This window comes from Salvelinus sp. IW2-2015, linkage group LG22 (assembly GCF_002910315.2).
Source record: "Salvelinus sp. IW2-2015 linkage group LG22, ASM291031v2, whole genome shotgun sequence".
NCBI lineage: Eukaryota > Metazoa > Chordata > Actinopteri > Salmoniformes > Salmonidae > Salvelinus > Salvelinus sp. IW2-2015.
Window position 1 is genome coordinate 16,304,881 of NC_036862.1, and position 22,420 is coordinate 16,327,300.

The 22,420-nt window shown below is 43.9% G+C and overlaps 1 protein-coding gene across 1 annotated transcript in view; it reads right to left on the reverse strand.

Annotated features, from left to right (window-relative positions):
• LOC111949531 (MAP/microtubule affinity-regulating kinase 4) overlaps positions 1 to 22,420 on the reverse strand; it is a 60,342-nt gene extending 37,922 nt beyond the window's left edge. Inside the window, 3 exon segments of the mRNA XM_070434088.1 lie at positions 5,715 to 5,768; positions 6,637 to 6,834; positions 21,385 to 22,420. Coding sequence (XP_070290189.1) covers positions 5,715 to 5,768; positions 6,637 to 6,834; positions 21,385 to 21,432 — 300 coding nt within the window. The 5' untranslated portion in view covers positions 21,433 to 22,420.

Genomic DNA, 22,420 nt, shown 5'->3' on the forward strand with positions numbered 1-22,420 from the left:
GGATTAAACACCCCCCCACAAGGATTACACGCCCCCCCCCCCCCCCCCCACACACACAACACACACACACACACACGCGCATGACAAAGCTGAGAAAATCTTGACATCATCCAGATAAAGGTTAAATAAAATAAATAAAGACCAGAGAGAGAGGTGGAAGATGAGGTGAATGGGGTAGAGAAAGGCTGAAGGGTGGGTGAGATGTGAGGGACAGAAGTGATGTGAAGGATGGGGTGGTTGGAGACATGGAGGTGGAGGCCTATCACTGAGAGATGGATATCGGGGTTTAAAGTTAAAGGGCTGGTGTGGAATAGGTCAGAGGTCGGGACTGGGAATGAGTGAGAGGTAGAGTGAGGGGTGGGGTAAGAAGGAGACATAGGGGGTGGGAGGTTGAAAGGGGAGAAGTAGATGAGACATGGGGGGGTTAGAATTTAAGGATATGAGATAGGCATGGTTGGTAAGTGGTTGGGGGTGTTTCAGATACATGGAGCGGTTGTTTAAGGATGGTTGCAAGGGGGCGGAGCCTGGGCCCTTAAATCACCTGCCACCGCTTGGGCGTGGGACGCTAGCTACTGTGAGGGGCCCAGCCTCCAGAAAAACACCAGAGAGTACATCTGTGGTTACTCTGCAGTGCCTGAAGAGAGGTGATGAGAGAAGGGAGGGAGGGAAAGATAGACAGAAACTGGAAATAAAGTGGGTTAGGTGACATATAGAGAGGGAGAGGAGGTCAGAGAGTGGGGTGAGAGAAGGAGGGCGAGAAAAAGACAGGGTGGGAGAGGGGAGTGTTGCAATACAAAAGAGAGCAGGATAGGGAGGGGAGGGACACAGTGTGGAGAGCGAGAGAGAGAGAGAAAGAGAGAGAGAGAGAGAGAGAGAGAGAGAGAGTCACCTGGTGCTCTGGTCTAGTGTGTCCTGAATGGGAGGAGAATAGTGCTGACAGGACAACCGTCTGCCCGTTGCGCTACTGCAGCAGTATCCATCCACCAGTGCACCTCTGCATGCAGAGATCACAAAATGCCCCCCCGTCCTCCTCCCTCCCTGCCTGCATCCATCCCCAGTCCCTACCAGGCAACCACTCAACACTGGGGGTGCATCGTTAATGGCCCTCTATTCCCAACAAAAGTCGTGCACTATATAGGGAACAGGGTGCCATTTGGGACGCAACCTGGACCAGCCRRCATTTATAAGATATATTCTTCAAGAATCAATGGCTACAGTGTATAACTACTTTAAAAGTCCAAAATGGATATACTAATCGAAACCTATTTAACCCTATGGTGGCCACTTGATCACTGAAAACTTGAAGACGGGAGTTTCTTGCAACAATTACAAACGTCTACAAATATGTTAACCTTACAGGATGTCTGCAAAGCGATAGTAGCTAACTAATTGTGAACAGTATAATTTGCAGTGGCTGGTGCCAGCCATATCTGTATCCGCGGCTGACAAATAATACCTTACACAGAGCCACAATCGATAGCTGTGTGTTTTAAATGGATTCAATTGTCCTAAGTAAGAGCCTGCTCCTGTTGTGCTGACAGGGTGGAAGCACAACGAGGCTAAAGTTTGGTCAACAGATGACGGTTTGGTCCGAATATGTGCAACAGACAAAGATCACCTCGTCAGATGTCTGTGAGAAGATGGTTGATCAAAACATGTTCGCCTAGCAACAGGGAAGCATGAGTGTGATGTCATCTGCATCAATTCTCACATGGGAGGTGTGAATGCCTCACCATGCTCATCAGCACGTATGGACCCTCTCAGTAGCAACTGGACTGATTATGATGGGTGACTGGAGTTGCGTCTCAAATGGCACCCTATTCCCTATATAGTGCACTATACAGTGCATTCGGAAAGCATTCAGACCCCTTCACTTTTTTCCACATGTTGTTACGTTACAGCCTTATTCTAAAATTGATTAAATCGTTGTTTTCCCTCATTAATCTAAACACAATACTCCATAATGACAAAGCAAACACTGTTTAGAAATTTTAGCACATTTCTTAAAAATAAAAAAATAAAATATCCATTTACATAAGTATTCAGACCCTTTACTCAGTACTTTGTTGAAGCACCTTTGGCATTGATTACAGCCTCAAGCTTTCTTGGGTATGATGCTACAAGCTTGGCACACCTGTATTTGGGGAGTTTCTCCCATTCTTCTCTGTAGATCCTCTCAAGTTCTGTCAGGTTGGATTGGGAGCGTCGCTGCACAGCTATTTTCAGGTCTCTCCAGAGATGTTTGATCGGGTTCAAGTCCGGGCTATGGCTGGGCCACTCAAGGACAGTCAGAGACCTGTCCCAAAGCCACTCCTGCGTTGTCTTGGCTGTGTGCTTAGGGTCGTTGTCCTGTTGGAAGGTGAACCTTCGCCCCAGTCTGAGGTCCTGAGTACTCTGGAGTAGACTTGACGCTTAGCATTCAGGCCAAAGAGTTCTTGGTTTCATCAGACCAGATAATCTTGTTTCTCATGGTCTGAGTCCTTTAGGTGCCTTTTGGCAAACTCCAAGCGGGCTGTCATGTGCCTTTTACTGAGGAGTGGCTTCCGTCTGCCAACTATACCATAAAGGCCTGATTGGTGGAGTGCTGCAGAGATGGTTGTCCTTCCGGAAGGTTCTCCCATCTCCAGAGGAACTCTGGAGCTCTGTCAGAGTGACCATCGGGTTGTTGGTCACCTCCCTGACCAAGGCTCTTCTCCCCCGATTGCTTAGTTTGACCAGGTGGCCAGCTCTAGTAGGAGTCTCTGTGGTTCCAAACTTCTTCAATGTAAGAATGATGGAGCCCACTGTGTTCTTGGGGACCTTCAATGCTGCAGACATTTTTGGTACCTTTCCCCAGGTCTGTGCCTCGACACAATCCTGTCTTGGAGCTCTACAGACAATTCCTTCGTCCTCATGGCTTTGTTTTTGCTCTGACATGCTTTGTCAACTGTGGGACTTTATATAGACAGGTGTGTACCTTTCTAAATTATGTCCAATCAATTGAATTTACCGCAGGTGGACTCCAATCAAGTTGTAGAAACATCTCAATGATGATCAATGGAAACAGGATGCACCGAAGCTCCATTTTGAGACTCATAGCAAAGAGTCTGAATACTTACGTAAATAAGGTATTTCTGTCTTTTCTTTTTAATATATTTCAAAAAACCTGTTTTCGCTTTGTCATTATGGGGTATTATGTGTAGATTGATGAGGATTATTTGTTTTTAAATCCATTTTAGAACAAGGCTGTAATGTAGCAAAATGTAGAAAAAGTCAAGGGGTCTGAATACTTTCCGAATGCACTTTAGGGAATATGGTACAAAAGGGACGCACAATGGGAATAAGCCTGTATGATGTGTGGTCAAACCAAGCTCAACCCTGCTGTTCAATTGCCTCAAAATGAGGAGGGACATACATACACGATTCAATACATGTCTCTGTCCTACATTGGTTTTGTCTGAAGAAAGCCTACTACAGCCATACGAGGTCGGGCCAGCATACTAATCTGATTACAGCTTCTCTATGCAATGTATCTATACATAGGCTCCGTCTGCCCATGATCTCTGAGCACACTGGACAGTTATGTGCATCGCGCCATGCTTAAATAGAAATCCACTTAGTTCCACTGAGGGGCAACACATGATACAGCAGCACAGTTCTACAGTTCTCTCTCATGTAGGCCTATGTGCAGCAACATTATCATTGCATAGTTGTCAATGTTCCAAAATCATTGCCCCCATCACTCCCATAGATTTGTAGCTAGTGGTGGCTAAAGTTAGCTGAAGTTTGTAATGGCTGTTTAGAGAAAACAGAACTATGGATTATAGGGATGTGCATATTTCCCTTTTAAGAAGATTCAATATGCATCTAAATACATGGACTCTGATACAGGAACGACATGTTTTGGTTTGAAACGATTGGGTGCGATTAGAGATTGTGTGTGTGTTTGTGTGGTGTGTAAATGATGTGTGTGTTTGTGTGGTGTGTAAATGATGTATGTCTTTGCTGTATGTACTGTTAGGCACCAGAGCAGTGCCATAAGGGAGGCTAGGCATCTACAACCCCACTATCACTATCAGATTATTGGGGCAATGTAGACTGTTTTTTGTCCCCCCACTTTGGTTCTGAAATCACCATCACCTACTAATTAACTTGTCATTTTTGCAGTTGAAGTGTTTTAGCTAGTAATGTATCAATATTTATTGTTTACAAATTAGCTATGACAAAGCCAATGAATATATAGCACAATTTTGGACGTCACCCCCAACTCAAAATCGAATGGCTATGACTGTTTGGAAGTTTTTATGGAGTGATCTTCTCTTCTCCTCTCGCTTCGGCTATGCAGTGCCGCCTCGCACATGTGATTGCTGTGCTTGTTATGATATGATCAACTTTATCCTGTATATAAAAGAAATGACCATATACATTGATTGTTTAAAGCAAAACGACCAAAACTATTGCTGATGGTGAACCTGACTAATCAGCAGGTAGAGCCAGAGGAGAGTTGTGTCTCCAGTAGATTACTTTTTTATTCGTTTTTTTGTGTAATTTATACCCCCTTTTTCTTCCCAATTTCGTTATTACGATCTTGTCTTATGGCTGCAACTCCCCAACGGGCTCGGGAGAGGCGACGGTGGAGTCATGCGTCCTCCGAAACATGACCCGCCAAGCCGCGCTTTAAACAGATCATAGATAACAATAACCTAGCAAATGACATAGGTTCAACTAATAAAGCCTAATATCATGCAAGGCATTTTAGCATTAGAATGCTGAAGGTGCCGCGTGTGAATGGATAACATTCAATGGATAACAGTTTCTCCTGTATCTGAGAAATAGACTACTTTCACAGTTAGGAACCATCTCAAATCCAAATGGTAAAATCCCGAACTAAAATCCCGAACTTCCCCTTTAAATGGCCCTGAAATCACTGGTATGTATGCAGCAAAATTATTAGTGCAATCCAGGATCCTTGGGATGTCCCTACCCTAAACCCTGACACCTACCCCAGTGTTTCCCAAACTTGTMAWAACACTACACAGCTGATTCAAATTATCAAAGCTTGGTGTTTAGTTGATTATTTTAATCACCTGAGTAGTGCGAGGGCAAAAACCAAAACGTGCACCCCTTGGGGTCCCGAGGACCGAGTTTGGGAATCCCTGCCTTACCCCAACCATAACACTAACCATAACCATTTTAAATGTCAACTTCAATGGGGTAGGGACACCCCAAGGATTCTGGATAGCAAGTACCGCAGCAAAACCATCAAACCATCCCAGACACTATAAGCCTCCTAGAACTTAGAACTAGGTCAAAGGTCAGGTCATTGCATCATCTCACTGGCCAAATGTCCACTAAAACAATCACACAGGAGTCCACTTCCTGTCACGGTATATTGATATTAGCCTAGTTGTTTAGCCTAGATAGTAGCCTAGGTGTTGAGAAAGTTATCAGCTGTGTAGGAATAGAGTGCAGACAGAGCGCAGGTCAGCATAATATAGTCAATATCAAAACAAAAACCATGACGTTAGGAAGGTTACATTCAAGCTGTTACATTCAAGCTAACCATCATTATCTCAAATGACATGAAGAGAATGCTTCTCAATGCCTCTTGATGCTGTTTGTGTCTTGCAAAACTGTGTGACGTCGCATGCTTTGTTGGGCCTCGTTGCCGGAAAATACCTTTAATCATTGCATCTCCAAACTGTTTCTCATGACAACCACACAACAGCACTCACCTTCTGTAGGCTGGTCGGGTTGAGCTGGTTTTTGTCAATGATCTTTATTGCAACCTGAAACGGCGAGARACAAATCATTACGATCAGTGATACCAAAACAGTGACATATTCAAGAGCATTAGTAGATCTCAAAGCTCAAACTCCAAAACAAACCAACAGGCCATAAGGACCCATAAATGGCTTAACAGCGTGATTTGTCTCGGTCAAAGTGTGAGTGAGACTAGGACTGTAAATGTATGTGGTTCACTACACACTGCCCTCCAAATGATCCCATTCCATGTCATTAGGTTGAACTTTATGGCAATCCTGTGTAATTATACACCTAAAAACGTGGGTCATGACTTGGGCTAACGTTAAATTATGTTTACAACTACACAGGCCTTAAAAGTCATGACAGACTAGGACAAACCCAGTCTTGTTCTGTCCAAAATGTAAAGGATCATCTCTAAAACTACAACTACCATCCATCCCTCCCACATGTTCCATGCTCTCACCACAACCAACCTGTCAAATGGCCTATTACAAACCTCATTGGCCGTGTGCACTATTCCTACCAGCCTAACCCCATTCTTCAGTCAAGTCCCCACTTCTCTACCCAAGCCTCACCCCTCAGTCTAGCCATCCACACCTCCAGCCCCCCAGCCCAGTCAAGCCTCACCCCTCAGTTCTAGCCCATCCACACCTCCAGCCCCCCAGCCGCAGTCAAGCCTCACCCCTCAGTCTAGCCCATCTACACCTCCAGCCCCCAGCCCCAGCCCAGTCAAGCCTCACCCCTCAGTCTAGCCCATCCACACCTCCAGCCCTCCAGCCCAGTCAAGCCTCACCACTCAGTCTAGCCCATCTACACCTCCAGCTCCCCAGCCCAGTCAAGCCTCACCCCTCAGTCTAGCCCACCCACACCTCCAGCTCAGTCCAGTCTCACCTCTTTGCCCGTCAAGATGTGCCTGGCCAGCTTGACCTTGGCGAAGTTGCCCTTGCCAATGGTCTTGAGCAGACGGTAGTTGCCGATGTGCGGCTGCTCGTCCGAACATGAGGCAATAGAGTTCCGGCATCGTGCTCCGAGTGATCTGCTCGACCAACCGGTGCTCTTCTCCGAGCGGCTCGTCGAGAGAGAGGTATGCTGGGAAAGAGAGAGGGGTCATAAACAAAATGCAAAACAATCTAGCTGCATCGCATCTTGACATCAATGGCGTGAAATCACATTCTGGGCCAATAGATGATTCTAGAACACATACAAGTGATTTAAGCACACATCATCTAAGAAATTCTGGTGATCTAGAACCCTCAAAATGTCTACACGTCTGAAACTACCAAAGGCAACATTTGTAATGGTTTTGTGTAATGGAATTGTTCATGTCGATTGTTGAGTGGCCATGAGTAATGCATCAGTGTCGGTTAAGAAAAACCTGTTGATGGGATTAGAGAACGCTATTGGKCTGATAGTAAATACTGAGCAGCACCAAGCTAGCTAACAGGCTAACACATTAACACGTATGGGTTAGCAGTGGCTCATGAGGCCTATGGAAGCCAAGGAAGGCAGCTAATCTCATTCCATCCCACATTGCTGGCATTCTTCACACGCATGCTCCTCAGGTCATAGAATAGAAACGAGTGTCGTGGCCCAATTTGGCATCTCCTAATCGATCTGCTCTGGAATGCTCGACACTACACTGTAGCGCACGGCAAGCTGCGTTCACACGCCAACGCGACATGACGGCTCAACATTCCTCCTACACAGAGCCCTGGCTCGTTGGGTTACCCATCGCAGCATGTTCCAAGTCAACAAAGCATAAACGGAGAGATTGGATAACACAATCTATGACAGCATTTGGTAGAATCATTTCAAATAACTATCGACATTTTGAGAATAGTTTGAATAAGAGTCACAGCATGGGTTTCCTGAAGCAACAGTGTCATTTCAGAGAGATTACACTTTACAACGTAGTGTCACTAATGACTTTATGATACAGTGCCAATGCAGGAGAATTAAGAAAAAGAGAGGGAGAAGTGGCAGGACAAGGTTAAAATATTTTTCATCTTTCATCAATAATTTAGGTGAGGTGTGGTGAGGGACATGTGGGGCCCCTAACGGAATAGGGCAGGAGGGGGGTGCATTCGGGTGGTTTCTAAGATGTGACCTTTTTCCTTTCCTAGTGACTTTACCGTGACCTAATTTGAAAAGGTCACAGTGTTCAAGGTAAAGCGGGTATTAAAAGGAAAAGCGAGAAGAGGATCGCGTTTGAATGAATCAAACCGTCCTCATTTACTCCTCGTTCACTTTGATGTCTATAAACGGAAATATAAATCATGAATGAAGTAACATTTGACTATGTATCCATATTTACGGAGGAACTCACTATAACGAAGATAATTACTATTTTGTGGTATATAAATTCGTGTTACACCAACGTTTCTGAGAATGTCCCGAAATTWGTTTAAACAGTCAAACCACGACATTATCTTTAAGCGGAGTTATGACGACATTAATCAACAACGCTTCCGCAAAGAATACTCATCTTCATCCTTGGCAAACTAACGTAGGTAAGGACTAATAGAGCGTCCTTCCCTTGATCATTCAATAAATCTGAAAGCGGTTTTCCTTGCTACCTGTCAAAAACGTCCTCAAAGGACTATTCAATACACCCAGAGAGATAGACGTGAGATTGAAAAGACAGATGCAGGCGGGGTGAGGCCCACAAACTCATCAGTATCCCTAAGCACAACCAGTTCCCAGCTTAAGACCACAGCCAGGCTAGCACAGGGAAGGCATAGTGTATAACCTTCCGACAGAATAGTGCACACTCATTCCCAGGAGAGATCCCGCTGCCTGAGTGAGACCAACTGTCTTTCTTTAAAACACACACGTCATTACCGGCCGTGACCGGGAGTCTCATGGGGCGGCGCACAGTTGGCCCAGCATCGTCCGGGTTAGGGGAGGGTTTGGCCGGAGGGGCTTTACTTGGCTCATCCCGCTCTAGCAACTCCTTGTGGCGGGCCGGGCGCCTGCAGGATGACTTCAGTCGTCAGCTGAACGGTGTTTCCTCTGACACATTGGTGCAGCTGGCTTCCGGGTTAAGCGGGCGGGTGTTAAGAAGCGCGGTTTGGCAGGTAATGTTTCGTAGGACGCATGGCTCGACCTTTGCCCTTCCCGAGCCCGTTGGGAAGTTGCAGCAAACATTTTTTATAAAAGAACACAAACACGCAGAGACACCAACTCACACTACCATAAATGTGCAATGCACACGCAAGCGCACAAGCCTTAACCCCAGATCAGCACATCAGGTGAAACAGAGCATTTGGTGCTGCATCAGACTACTCTTGGCAGAGCCCTTTCAACCCCCCCATCCCCCTCAACCAGTCTGGTTTATCACTCCTCTCATCCACCTGTTGCCATGTCGTGTCCCTCGTTCGTTCGCTCCCACGGGAAGGAGGAGAGCTCCTATTGGGCATCGTCTCCAACCAAGCTCCATTGTCCCTGCCTGCATCCCTATCTCGCTGGGTGTGACAAGCCCTCAAGTTAGCCTCCTCCCCTTCATCTCCCCCTCCCCAAAAACAAATCAATTCGGCTCCCTCTCCTTTCCACACCCGAGCCCAACCCCCTTGTGTCTAGTGTTGGTATGTTTCTCTCATTTTTAGCCAACCTCACAATCTGGGTTTCTCTCTTTCCCCCGCCCCTTTCCATTTTCCCCTTTCAAGGAGATCCCATCGATTCTCTCTCTCCGTCCGATTGCCACGCCAATGCATTCAGATAGAGGGATGAAGGCTGATGGCAGAGGGCTGAGTACGAGATGGTGTCGCTGATACATACATAGAGAGACTGGAAAGGTGGGGTGGGGGGGGCAAGACTAGAGAGACATTTGGCATAAGGCGGCTGGGGATACTCTAACCCCAATAAAACAAAATCACACCTTGATATCGAAAATAACTCTTCAAGCTAGGATGTCCTTCTGCACCGTTTTCCTAAAACCAAACTGTCCATTGTTTCAATCCACACCTTTTCTAATGACACAACACAGAATGCATGTTGTAGCAGTGTCACAGTCCAACAGAGTAGGGTCACAGACAAGTCTTTGAGGTGAAACTGAACAACAACAAAAATGTCAACAACAAAAAACAAGTGACTATAAGCCTGTGATTTTTACTTGTTTGTTCCTACAACAATGTTCTGTGTGGGCCATGAGAACCCTGGAGGGTGAAGGCCAGAATAATCAAGTGTGAGAGATTGGATCCGTTTGAGTGTAAACAATAGGGAATGGATAGAATCTCAAATGTTCCACAAAATAACATTCAACCAGCTGAAATAAATGGAAAGTGCTGCTGGGTCAAAACAGAATTAGTCATAGTCAAGTAGAAAGAAAGACATACAGGTCGTGTCATAGCCCACAACTACAACAATAGGAAGTGATATGAACACACCAGTACACCCAACAAGTATGCTTTACCTGTTTCTAGTCTAAGTTCTCTCGCTCTCAACCATGTCCTTCTAAAGGAAGCTGGTAAACAGAGAAAGAATTTCAGGCTCAAGGCTTCACCTCCTTCAGAGGAAAGTAGTCCAGACCCAGTCATGTGACAGCAGCCTGGAGGCACACTCAGTTTCCTGTGCATCACTGGGCAAGGTGAGGCCAGCCCTGAGATATTAGGTCAGTATGGCAACCTACAAGAAATGCATACAGGCCAATAAAAGCCTGTAAGCGTAGGTTAGCATGAGTGCTAACATATAGAAGTAATTCTAATAGGCTACATGTAATCTGTACCATCTGTGTCTATGGGCATACCACTGTAGACAAATGTGAACCACTTCCGTCTTTGAGTAAGGCTGGACAGTGCTTGGGGGCGGTTTGTGTCTATGTTCGCCTCTGATCACACGACTAGTGTGCGGCATAACAAAACAATAGGAGGCATCCTGCTAAGCTTTGCTGTGCAGTTTGCGTGACGGGGGTGGGGGGGAAATGATGATTGGTCAGGGTTGCACCATCCAGCCACCACGSATTCCGTCTTTGCACAATGCCCTCCACCCCATAACCGCCTCTCAGACTTACTCTCTCTGCCTGTGATGAGTGTTTCACTCCGGCTGGATCTGTCCATAGAGTATAATCTCACTGTAACCCTAAGTAAAATATGATGGCATATGAATTGTTACCAGTGACAAAATCTATGTCCCTCTTACCAATGTGGATGGTTGGAATGTCGTGAAGAGCACGGTGACATGCCACGTTGTCACATCATCAAACTGTTCAGTGTTTCCTGGACTGGCTGACAAGGAAATCCAGCTTGGTAAAAAACAGTGTGAATATGACAGCGTCCAAAAATGTTGATAGACTATGGCCAAAACATATATCCCAATATTCACTGGCAGGCAGCTGCATTAGGGAACCTGACTGAACCAAAATTAGGCTACTTTATTCACTGGCACCAAGCTAGTAGATACATTGACAGATCTTTTGCTCCGTCGTGCAGAAGTCAGACTGAGCTAGTGAACTATAATTTCTTCTGCCCGTATCAATCCCCTTCAATAACTTTTAGTTCCACAGCAGTTACATGTCAGTACATTTTCACACAAAACCTGCTTTGCCGTTAATCCAGAGCATTGACTGATCTTTTGGCAAATACCGTTGTGTTGGTTCAGGGCAGATTAGTTTGCAGCAATGACCTAACATTCTCTATTCTTTGGGTGTCCCAGACAGTCTGCTCTGCTGCCTGCCAGTGAATTCTACAGCATGACTCATGACTGAATGTACTCTCCTCAGTCAGTCAAGTCTGTAAACTACCACTGTGGTTTTACCAGAACCATGAGCAACAGAGCTGAGAAGCCACTGCGGATAATGGCTTCAGAACACTAGACACACACAGCCACTGCAGCCAGTGTTGTTCACAGCACATGTCTCGCCTTGGGGTCAGATGAGAAGCCCAAACAAAACCTTGAAATGTGAAGACCATGTTCTAACGGCAAAGAGTACTACAGCAGGAAAGGTCCATACCCTCAGGGCTTGTACCCTAACCAATATAATACTAGAATAACCCCTAAAGCTATCATCAGGATCATTCAAACCTAAGTATATCTCAGCACCAGAAGAGGTGAGAAGTCTTTCCCAAAAGTATTTGTATGAAGAGCAGAAGAGAATGAGGGTCAAACTTGAATAACTTAACAATCTGCCTCTGAGGAGTGCCTGAAGACTTCACATTCAGTACTAGTTCAACAAAATGCGTTCAAAACAAAATGGCCACACACACACACACACACAATCCCACTTTCAAATCTCTCATAGGATAAGCTTCTATACAAACTAAGCAAATTACAGATACAAATCTGTTCATGTTGTATTAGGTGACAGGTTTGGGGATTCCATCCCTTGAAGTGAATTTTCCATTGCAACAGGTCTAATAATCCCCCACATAGGCACGTGCTAGTAACACAAACACACATCAACAGAGACAGATGAAAAGAGAGAACTGAACTCTACCAGCAAGCACTTCTGCTTATTTATGTTGCTTTATTTCTCGCTGTGTCAGATATCCGTCTCTTTTTCTCTCATCCGACACACAAACCAAACACACAATCTGCTCAGTCAGGTTCTCTAATCAATGCAACGGAGAAGCCTGAAATGAATTTAACTGATGCTCTTATCCAAAGCCACTTACAGTGCACTGCACAGCCTACACAGTTCATCTATACACCACTGGCTCAGAGAGACAGGGCCATTAGCCTTCAATAGGAAGGTTCATTTTACTACAGTATGCAAAGCGTGAAACCGGATGCTTTGCTCACAGAACAAAACGCTGTCACTAGACTGGCCTATCACTGTAAGCCTACCATATTGCTCAACTTTTGCAATTGTGCTCTGGTCATAACCCCACACAGGAGTCGCATGGAACACATGCCTATCTGACCTTCTGCTGAAGACATTTCCAAAATCAACAGATGCTCCACGTCGAGGCCAGGGGAGGRCGAGCAGTACTGTGCAGTGAAACTGAGTAGATTTATGTAAATAGGATAGATCCTACCACTATAAAAAATATGAAACTAGGCATGAAATGAAACTAGGACTCTACCATCTATATGAACAGCTACAAGCCTAGTGTCTTCAAGGAGGACTGAATCTTAAATTTTCCAATAATCATTCATCCAGATTAAATCATTTTTAATTATGAAATTTACATGAAGAATCTTTCCACAAAAAGGACATTCCTTTTTTCTAAATCCAGAAATTGCTCAATTTCACAGTGACCCATCAGTTGTGGAAATTGAAACAGTTTACCCAACAGACTACCTGTTGACTTGAATGTGACACTTCTGTAATGTTCACTCAATTCATCCAGCTGTAATCTATTTCAAACTCAATGAAAATGTAGCAGTCGAACACAGGAGTGGAATGCTCTAGCGCAGCCTAGTCGCTCTGGAAAGCGACAGTAGGCTCAGGTGAAACAGATGTCTTACATGCTGACCAGACCGCGTGCGTGCGTTTGCATGCACCACCCCACACCAGACGCAATCAGAACACGCAGGTTGAAATATCAAAACAAACTCAGAACCAATTATATTAATTTGGGGACAGGTCAAAAAGCATTAAACATTTATGAAAATTAAGCTTGCTAGCTTGCTGTTGCTAGCTAATTTGTCCTGGGATATAAACATTGGATTGTTATTTTACCTGAAATGCCACAACCTACCGGAGTGTAGGCCTCAGTTCAGCTTTCAATCACCCACATGAGTATATGCTCCTAAAAACCAATGAGGAGATGGGAGAGGCAGGACTTGCAGCGCGTCGAGCGTCACAAATAGAACCAAGTTCTGGCCACGCAGACGCTCGCGAGCATTGTGGGTGCAATGATTGAATAACATGTATGTGTAAATGTATTTTGCAACGCTGGCGCAAGCGACGCGTCTGGTCTGGTCAGCATGTTATGCATCGCTAGGTAACCTACTCAGCTAGGGCTGGACAATATGGAAAAAATATCATATCACAATATTTTTCGCGGTATTTTAATTTTTCAGAATATTAAAAGTTCTTAATAGGCTTTATGAGTAATGCATGACACTAGAAAGGCCACACATTAATTCTAAGGGATTTAATTGGTCTTTGTCGGTTCTGATGGTTTTATACTCAACCAAACTAGGACAAAATTGACAGTGACGTAGTCCAATTTGTAGAACTTTGCATTTATTTATCACTGTATCAAAATACCTTTATAGATGGTATTGTAAAAATGTGGATGCATACCAGTATACCGGTYGTCGCAATATATCGCCCAGCCCCACACTCAGACCTGGAGACACACAGGTAAAATGACACCAGAGTGCAGCGGTTACGTAACAGAGCAGGGAGCTGTGTGCGAATGTTCTTGAAGCAATTTAAATAGACTCCTGTCCTGACAGCTTTCCAACTAAACCAGTTCAACACAACCAAAGCTGGCCTGATACTTAGGCTTACTTGGTCATATAAATGGGAGTAAATCAAGGTCATTTCTACTCGACGATAGTCATCTTTAACAAGATGAGCAGGTCAAGTATAGCCCACCATTGATACAAGGTGCTGTTCAATGCAAATCAACAGACTGAACAATCCTATGTGAACTGCATATCTTCAATGGGATTTGAGGAGTCCTTTTCATGTAGAGACAGCCAAATCATGAATGCATCAATCCAAGGCCACACAATGGCTTTGTTCTGTGCCACCAAGAAAAACCTGTTAATTCATTCAGACCTGCATGTGGTTGCATTATAGAGGCTCGTGAATTATTTGCAAAAGGGACAAACTATTGACAGGTAAATAAAACAAAACATTTATATGCAAAATGTATGACTAAAAGTTTGTTCACAATATTGAGCGTTCTCTGTATATTTGCAAGCTGAGCTGGATAAGAAATGTATAGAGGTAAGTAAAGGTACTGATCAAAATAACAGAAACTGAGCCTACATGGGCTCCATTCATGGGACTGGCTGGGAAACTGGAGAGTGCGAGTAATGGTCACTCTACCAGATGGTGCTGATTGAAGCGAGAGAAGAGGGGCATACAGAGGATGTCACAATGTAGGGGGGGTGTGAAACTGTACCAGCCCAAAGACAGCATTAGTCGCCTGACTCAAAACGACTTGGATTCCTGGGACGTGCTGGAGCGGGAGGTGCGAAGCGACTGCGATTATGCAAATCTCAAATCTGGATGACTAATGTGTGCCACCATGTGTGTTGTTAGGTTTATTATTCAAGTTATGATGATAGGGAGATAATATGCCTTTGAATAAGCATCATTAGCCTGCCCTACATACCAAATTCCTTTGCTTTACAGACATGGATTTACATTGATTAGGCTTACACAGATTGATGTACAAGGATATAGGTAATGTCTTACACAAGGGCACAACAAAGGGAAACCCCACCTGGAGTTAACATCATGTCATCTTCTGGTCAGTAGTCTATTTACTGTGTAGGCCTATTATCTTTTCTAGCAGAAAAACTAATGTGGATATTGAAAATGGTGGTTGAATCAACTGTTTACTGAGCCAAATATGCTACCCTCAGCCTTGTTCAAGAAATTACGCATTTTAGGTCAACAGCCTCACAGGTCTGGTTTGTTGTTAACAATGATTTAACAAAATCTTAAAAACATGTTGAAGCCCCATCCCACCCTACTTTGCACACATCCTGATACAACCTTCATGCAACACGTTTTCACTCTCCCACACACCCCCAGGCTGTCCCAGGGAACGAGACAGAGGAAGACGATACAATCTAAAATCATTTTAATTACAGATGGGTCCTTCTGGGAGGTACGGCGCGAGCAACGTGATAGGAGGAGACCGGTGTGGACTTTCTCGTGTTATGCCACCTCCTTTTCTCTCAGCATAGATCTCGGATTTGGAGGGAAGTGTACTGGGAAGCGAAAGACCCCTAAGATTCCATTGAGAGATGTCAAACAAAAGGAACGTTTGACCCAGTTGACTCCAAGAGCAGGTCAATCATTTTGATCCCTGGCCTGCAACATTTCTGTCACATAAAGGACCACCAACATGGGTTTTTTGTTAAACGGCCAGTGCAGCAAAACAAATGTTTTTCCTGTGTAATGTATATACCCACACTATGAGGTTGGAAAAACACTGTGAAATTGTGAAAATGATAATGCCCTTTTAGCGTAAGAGCTGTTTGAAATGGCTGTCTACAATTTCAGCCTGTTTTGCTGGGATCGAGTGTTGGCCTGCCTGGTGACATCACCATGTGGTAAATTTGTTAATAGATGAGTTAATAATATGAAAGAGAGTTCCAAACCACTCTGCCAATAAGAGCTAGTTTTCAGTTATCCCTTCCCCACAAACCACTCACAGACAGTTCTAGCAAAATTCTTGCTTGAGAAATTGTTCTTTGCTAAGAAGCTATTCAAAACAATCACAGTATGGTACTTAATTGTTACCCAGAAATTATTTGATATGGAGATTAAAAACATCTGCATTGAAACTTTAAGATGATCATTTGTGGATAGAATAGTATAGTATTGTCTCAGTGCAGAAACATTTTGACCATATCAAAAACTTTAGGTGTGATGAGAGGAGTCTGTTCATTTGATTATCTGTGCTGTAAATGTAATCAAGTTTAACAGTGTGGCGTCACTACAGACCCAGGTTCGATCCCAGGCTGTGTTGCAGCCAGGCTGCGACGGTAAGACCCATGAGGCGACRCACAATCGGACCAGCGCCGTCTGAGTTAGCGGAGGGTTTGGCCGGCCGGGATTTTCTTGTCCCATCGTGCTGTAGTGACTCCTTGTGGCAGGCCAAGCACCTGAAAGCTGACCTCGATCGCCAGCTGGACGGTGTTTCCTCCGAAACATTAGTGCGGCTGGCTTCCTGGTTAAGCTAGCAGTGTGTCAAGAAGCAGTGTGGCTTGGCAGGGTTGTGTTTTGGGGGACGCATGGCTCTCGACCTTCGCCTCTCCCGAGTCCGTAAGAGAGTTGCAGTGATGGGACAAGACTGTAACTACCAATTGGATATCACGAAATTGGGGAAAAAAAGGGGTAAAGGTACAAAAATATATATATATAGTTTAGCTGTGTCGCAATGACAATATTTAAGTCAAATAAAATAAAAGGTTATTGTCAYATGCGCCAAATACAACAGGTGTAGACTTAACTGTGAACTGTTTGCTACCAAACCCTTCCCAATGATGCTTAATTAAAAAATATAAGACAAATAAAAATTGTAACACAAGAGGAATAAAATACACAAGAATGGAGCTATATACAGGGAGTACCAGTACCAGATCTATGTGGAGCTATATACAGGGAGTACCAGTACCAGATCTATGTGGAGCTATATACAGGAGTAACCAGTCCAGATCTATGTGGAGCTATATACAGGGAGTACAAGTACCAGATCTATGTGGAGCTATATACAGGAGTACTAGTCCAGATCTATGCGGAGCTTATACAGGGAGTACCAGTACCAGATCTATGTGGGCTATATACAGGGAGTACCAGTACCAGATCTATGGGGAGCTATATACAGGGAGTACCAGTACCAGATCTATGTGCAGGGGTACGAGGTATTTGAGCTAGATATGTACATGAAGGCAGGGTAAAGTGACTAGGCATCAGGATAGATAATAATAAGGTATGAGGTAGATATGTACATGAAGGCAGGGTAAAGTGACTAGGCATCAGGATAGATAATAATAAAAGTAAAATAAAGAACAGAGTAGCAGCAGCAAATGATGAGTATAAAAGTGCCTGTGTGTATGTATGTATGTATGTATGTATGTCTCCAATCCAAAGTCAAATCTAGAATTGGCTTCCTATTCCGCAACAAAGCATCCTTTACTCATGCTGCCAAACATACCCTTGTAAAACTGACCATCCTACCAATCCTCGACTTCGGTGATGTCATTTACAAAATAGCCTCCAAACCCTACTCAATAATTGGATGCAGTCTATCACAGTGCCATCCGTTTTGTCACCAAAGCCCCATATACTACCACCACTGCGACCTGTACACTCTCGTTGGCTGGCCCTCGCTTCATACTCGTCGCCAAACCCACTGGTTCCAGGTCATCTACAAGACCCTGGTAGGTAAAGTCCCCCCTTATCTCAGCTCGCTGGTCACCATAGCAGCACCTACCTGTAGCACGCGCTCCAGCAGGTATATCTCTCTAGTCACCCCAAACCAATTCTTCCTTTGGACGCCTCTCCTTCCAGTTCTCTGCTGCCAATGACTGGAACGAACTACAAAAATCTCTGAAACTGGAAACACTATCTCCCTCACTAGCTTTAAGCACCAGCTGTCAGAGCAGCTCATAGATTACTGCACCTGTATAACCCATCTACAATTTAGCCCAAACAACTACCTCTTTACCTACTGTATTTATTATTAATTTATTTTGCTCCTTTGCACCCCATTATTTCTGTTTCTACTTTGCACTTTCTTCCACTGCAAACCAACCATTCCATTGTTTTTTTAGTTTTTATTTTACTTGCTGTGTTGTACTCACTTCGCCTCCAGGCCTTTTATATTTTTATTTATTTATACATATATTTGTTTGCCTTCACCTCCCTTATCTCACCTCACTTGCTCACATTGTATATAGACTTATTTTTTTTTTCACTGTATTATTGACTATATGTTTGTTTTACTCCATGTGTAACTATGTGTTGTTGTATGTGTCGAACTGCTTTGCTTTATCTTGGCCAGGTCGCAATTGTAAATGAGAACGTGTTCTCAATTTGCCTACCTGGTTAAATAAAGGTTAAATAAAAAAATAAAAAAAATGTGTGTTTGTGTTGTGTCGATATGCGTGTGCGAGCGAGTGTGTGTGTACGCGAGCGAGCGTGTGTGTATGTGTATACAGTATGTGTGTTTAGCAGTCTTATGGCTATTTTGCAGTCTTATGGCTTGGGGGTAGATGCAGTCTCGGGGCCTGTTGTTCTGAGAACCAATGCTCTGGTACCGTTTGCCGGATGGTTGCAGAGTAAACAGTCTATGGCTTGGGTGGCTGGGACACCGCCTGATATAGAGGTCATGGATGGCAAGGAGCTCTGCTCCGGTGATGTATTGGTCTGTCCGCACCACCCTCTGTAGCACTTTGTGGTCAAGGGTGGTGCATTTGCCATACCAAGCGGTGATGCAGCGAGGCAAAGATGCTCTCGATGGTGCAGCTGTAGGGATCCGAGGATCCATGCCAAATCTTTTCAGCCTCCTGAGGGGGAAAAGGCGCTGTATTGCCCTCTTCACAACTGTGTGTGCGTTTTACTAAGAAAAGGCTATGTTTTTTATTTAAGTAGTATGTGTTCAGGAAGTGGAAATTAGTCTAAGCTATAAGAAGTTTGTTAATGGATATTTATATTTTGTGTTTTAAGTTATCATTTCAGTTTTACTTGGTGTTATCACTGTTACACACAACTGTGCGTGCTYTCCCCTCTTTCTCCTGTAGTCCATGATTAGCTCCTTGGTCTGACGTTGAGGGAGAGGTTGTTGTCATGGCACCACACTGCCAAGTCTCTGACCTCCCTGTAGGCTGTCCCATCGCTGTCGGTGATCAGGCCTACCACCGTCGTGTTGTCAGTAAACCTGATGATAGCGTTGGAATCGTGCAACGTCGCGCAGTCGTGGGTGAATAGGGATTACAGGAGAGGACTAAGCACACACCCTTAAAGGGTCCCCGTCTTGAGGGTCAGCGTGGCAGAGGTGTTGTTGCCTACCCTCACCACCCGGGGCCTTCCTGTCAGGAAGTCCAGGATCTAGTTAAAGAGGAAGGTGTTCAGTCCCTGGGTCCCCAGCTTGGTCATGGGAGAGAGCAGTGTAAAGTGCAATTGAGATTGCGTCATCTGACGATGTTGGGGCCCTATGCGAATTGGGAGTGGGTCCAGGGTGTCTGGGATGAGACAGACCCTATTTTTCTCTGATATATCCACCTGTCAATAATGCTTTTGTCTGGGATGATGGTGTTGATGGTGTTGATGTCATGACCAGCCTTTAAAAGTCATATAGGCAGGTTAGGCAGGTTACCTTGGGGTTCTTGGGAACAGTGACAATGGTGGTCAGCTTGAAACATGTTGGGATTACAGACTGGGACAAGGTTAGATTGAAAATGTCCTTGAAGACACTTGCCAACTGGTCTGCGCATGCTTTGAGAAAACGCCCTGTTATTCCATCTGGCCCGGCAGCCTTGCGAGTGTTAACCTGTTTAAAAGTTTTACTCACATCCGCCACGGAGAGATCGAGATCACACAGTCATTCGGAACAACATGGGCTTTCACACAATACTCTGTTTTGTATTCCTTGAAGTGAGCATAAAGTGGTTGTAATTAAGAGAATCATGTTATCAAATATTTACTCTCGTATTGTCACTTGATGTGAATGGAAGTCCTTCTGGAAGTCTGTCCTTTCTGAAAAGGACAACAAGCATGACCTGCTTCATGAATGGTTCGAAGATTTCTATGCCTTTTCTTTAAATAAATATTTTAGAAAAACAATGTAAGCTCAGGCCATCTATTGTGTAGTAACATAATATTATCCTAATATAGCCCTACACCCCACCAATCAACACACATCTTACCATGCCCTAATACTATGGATGAGGGTGCAGCAGGGTGAGACAGACCCTATCCCTCTCTGATATATCCACCTGTCAATAATGCTTTGTTAATTCAACTCAAATGCATTTGTAGTGAATCTATCTGCCTTTTAGTGTGTCACTATTGTTTGCCACTCCTTCCAGAAAGGACCAAGTCAGTGCCACGGTAATGTGAGACCTGCTTAGATATAGGATTTGAATGGTTATTTATTGTAGMWGAGGATGATCAACAAATAACAGCAACAACAATCAGCAGACAATAGAACATAATATGTTATGTGGGCGTGGCCTATATAATTGTCTATTTATCTATTGTTCGTCTATGTAAATAAAGAAATAAACTGGGGCCTGTCCAATGTTGTGATCAAAATACTGGGTGGATTGTCATACTTCTAAGTGTCTGGCCGAGGATCACTGCCAATAAACAGATAAAACTGTCTAGCTTCAAATGCCAGTCATCCGTAAAGAAGGTCTGTGCGAAACTGGTGAGCTACTTGTCCCTTTAAGCTCTGTTATTCTACATTGATACTGTACTGAGCAAACTAGACTCAAGCCAAACATCCCCTTCATGATTGATGGGAATTAGAAGAGGTAAAGAGCTTTTCGATGGTGATTAACAAAATGTCCTCTTTTCAGCATTCCTAAAGAAAATGTGTGAAACATAGACATTGAAACCAAAGTGACATATGTGCCTGAGAGGCTGTATACAAACCTGCCACTGCATTAACTCGGCCACATTTGTTTCACATTGAATTTACATATTATTACATACTGGTATGACAGTGTTATAGTTGTATCATTATTGATTTCCAGATTTTCTAGGGACAGAATGTGCTCTCTCAAAATGATGTATTATGGGTTATTCTGTTCACTTGAACAAAATGTACAGAGTGAATTAATTATGGTTTTAACAGGAGTGCAAATAGGCCACAGAAAGCCTTCCCCCATCAATCAATAATGGTTGTATCGGCTTTATGCATCCTCCTGTCGTTTTTTAATACGTTTACTTGTCACCTTGCTTGATTCTATGCCACTGTTCCATTTATAGGGTGTAATTCACATGACTGTCTGACATAAACAAAAGCTTATATAAGACAGTAAAATGTATTAAATACTTACGAGGTCCGATTTCCGATCGTTCCCAGGTAGTGCTGCACGAGAAGACATTGTCCCTGAGGTATCCTTTCTATTAGACTAAATGCCAACTTGGTTTGTATGTAGGTATGTACAGGATTAACGTTATATTCTACCGAAGATAACAGTCGACATTGGCCGCTCCACCGCCTAGCCAGTGTTCAAAGGCAATATACGCCTATCCTACCCGCAACCCCAGGTTCGAGAGCAGTGAGACAGAATTGTATCCTCAAACAATACTCATTTTCATTGCAAAAGGGCAGCACCAACACGAAAGGATACAGACAATTGTCTAGAAAACTGTCTGAATAGCCTACTTACTAGGCTATCCACTTCATGTTTGGCTGATTCTTCATGTGAAGAAAGGCATCAATGCTGTGCTTCATTTTGGAAATAAAATGAAACCAAAATGGGTTTATTCTAACTATCGCACCATTACTATACTAAAAATATTTTTTAGAAAGCAATTATGTTGTCCAGTGATGCCTGTGGGTGTATGTCCGGAACACAGAAGTTTGTTATATCCAATAAAAACAATTGTCAAAAGAAAAAACATAGGTCAGGTAGTCTGCGCGTACCACGACCATGGGTGGATGTCTGTCGTTGAGAAATCTGTATTTTTTGGGGGGGTGCCAAATGATGCTCGCAAAACCAACCACTCCCAAGGCAAAACACTGAACGACTTAAGCCTAATTGTCAACCCGCATTTCATAGTTGATTATTTAATAATTAACCGTCAAAAGAAACAATACAACGACATGACAATTGCTGATAGAGCATCGGCGAATGTACAGTTACCCCCTTTCTCTTTATGCTCGCGATGGACCACTTCCGAAAAAGTAGCCGTCGAATAATAATCAACGTTCGAAAAATTATTTATCTTGAATTCTTGCAGATATCCTTCATTACTATMTGTTGTAACATTTGCCTACATAAAAAGCCATCCCCAAACTGTATGACAAGAGCAAGAAGGAAGAACGTCAAGCAAAATAATAGGCAGGGCTGCGTCGGAGGCTCAGTA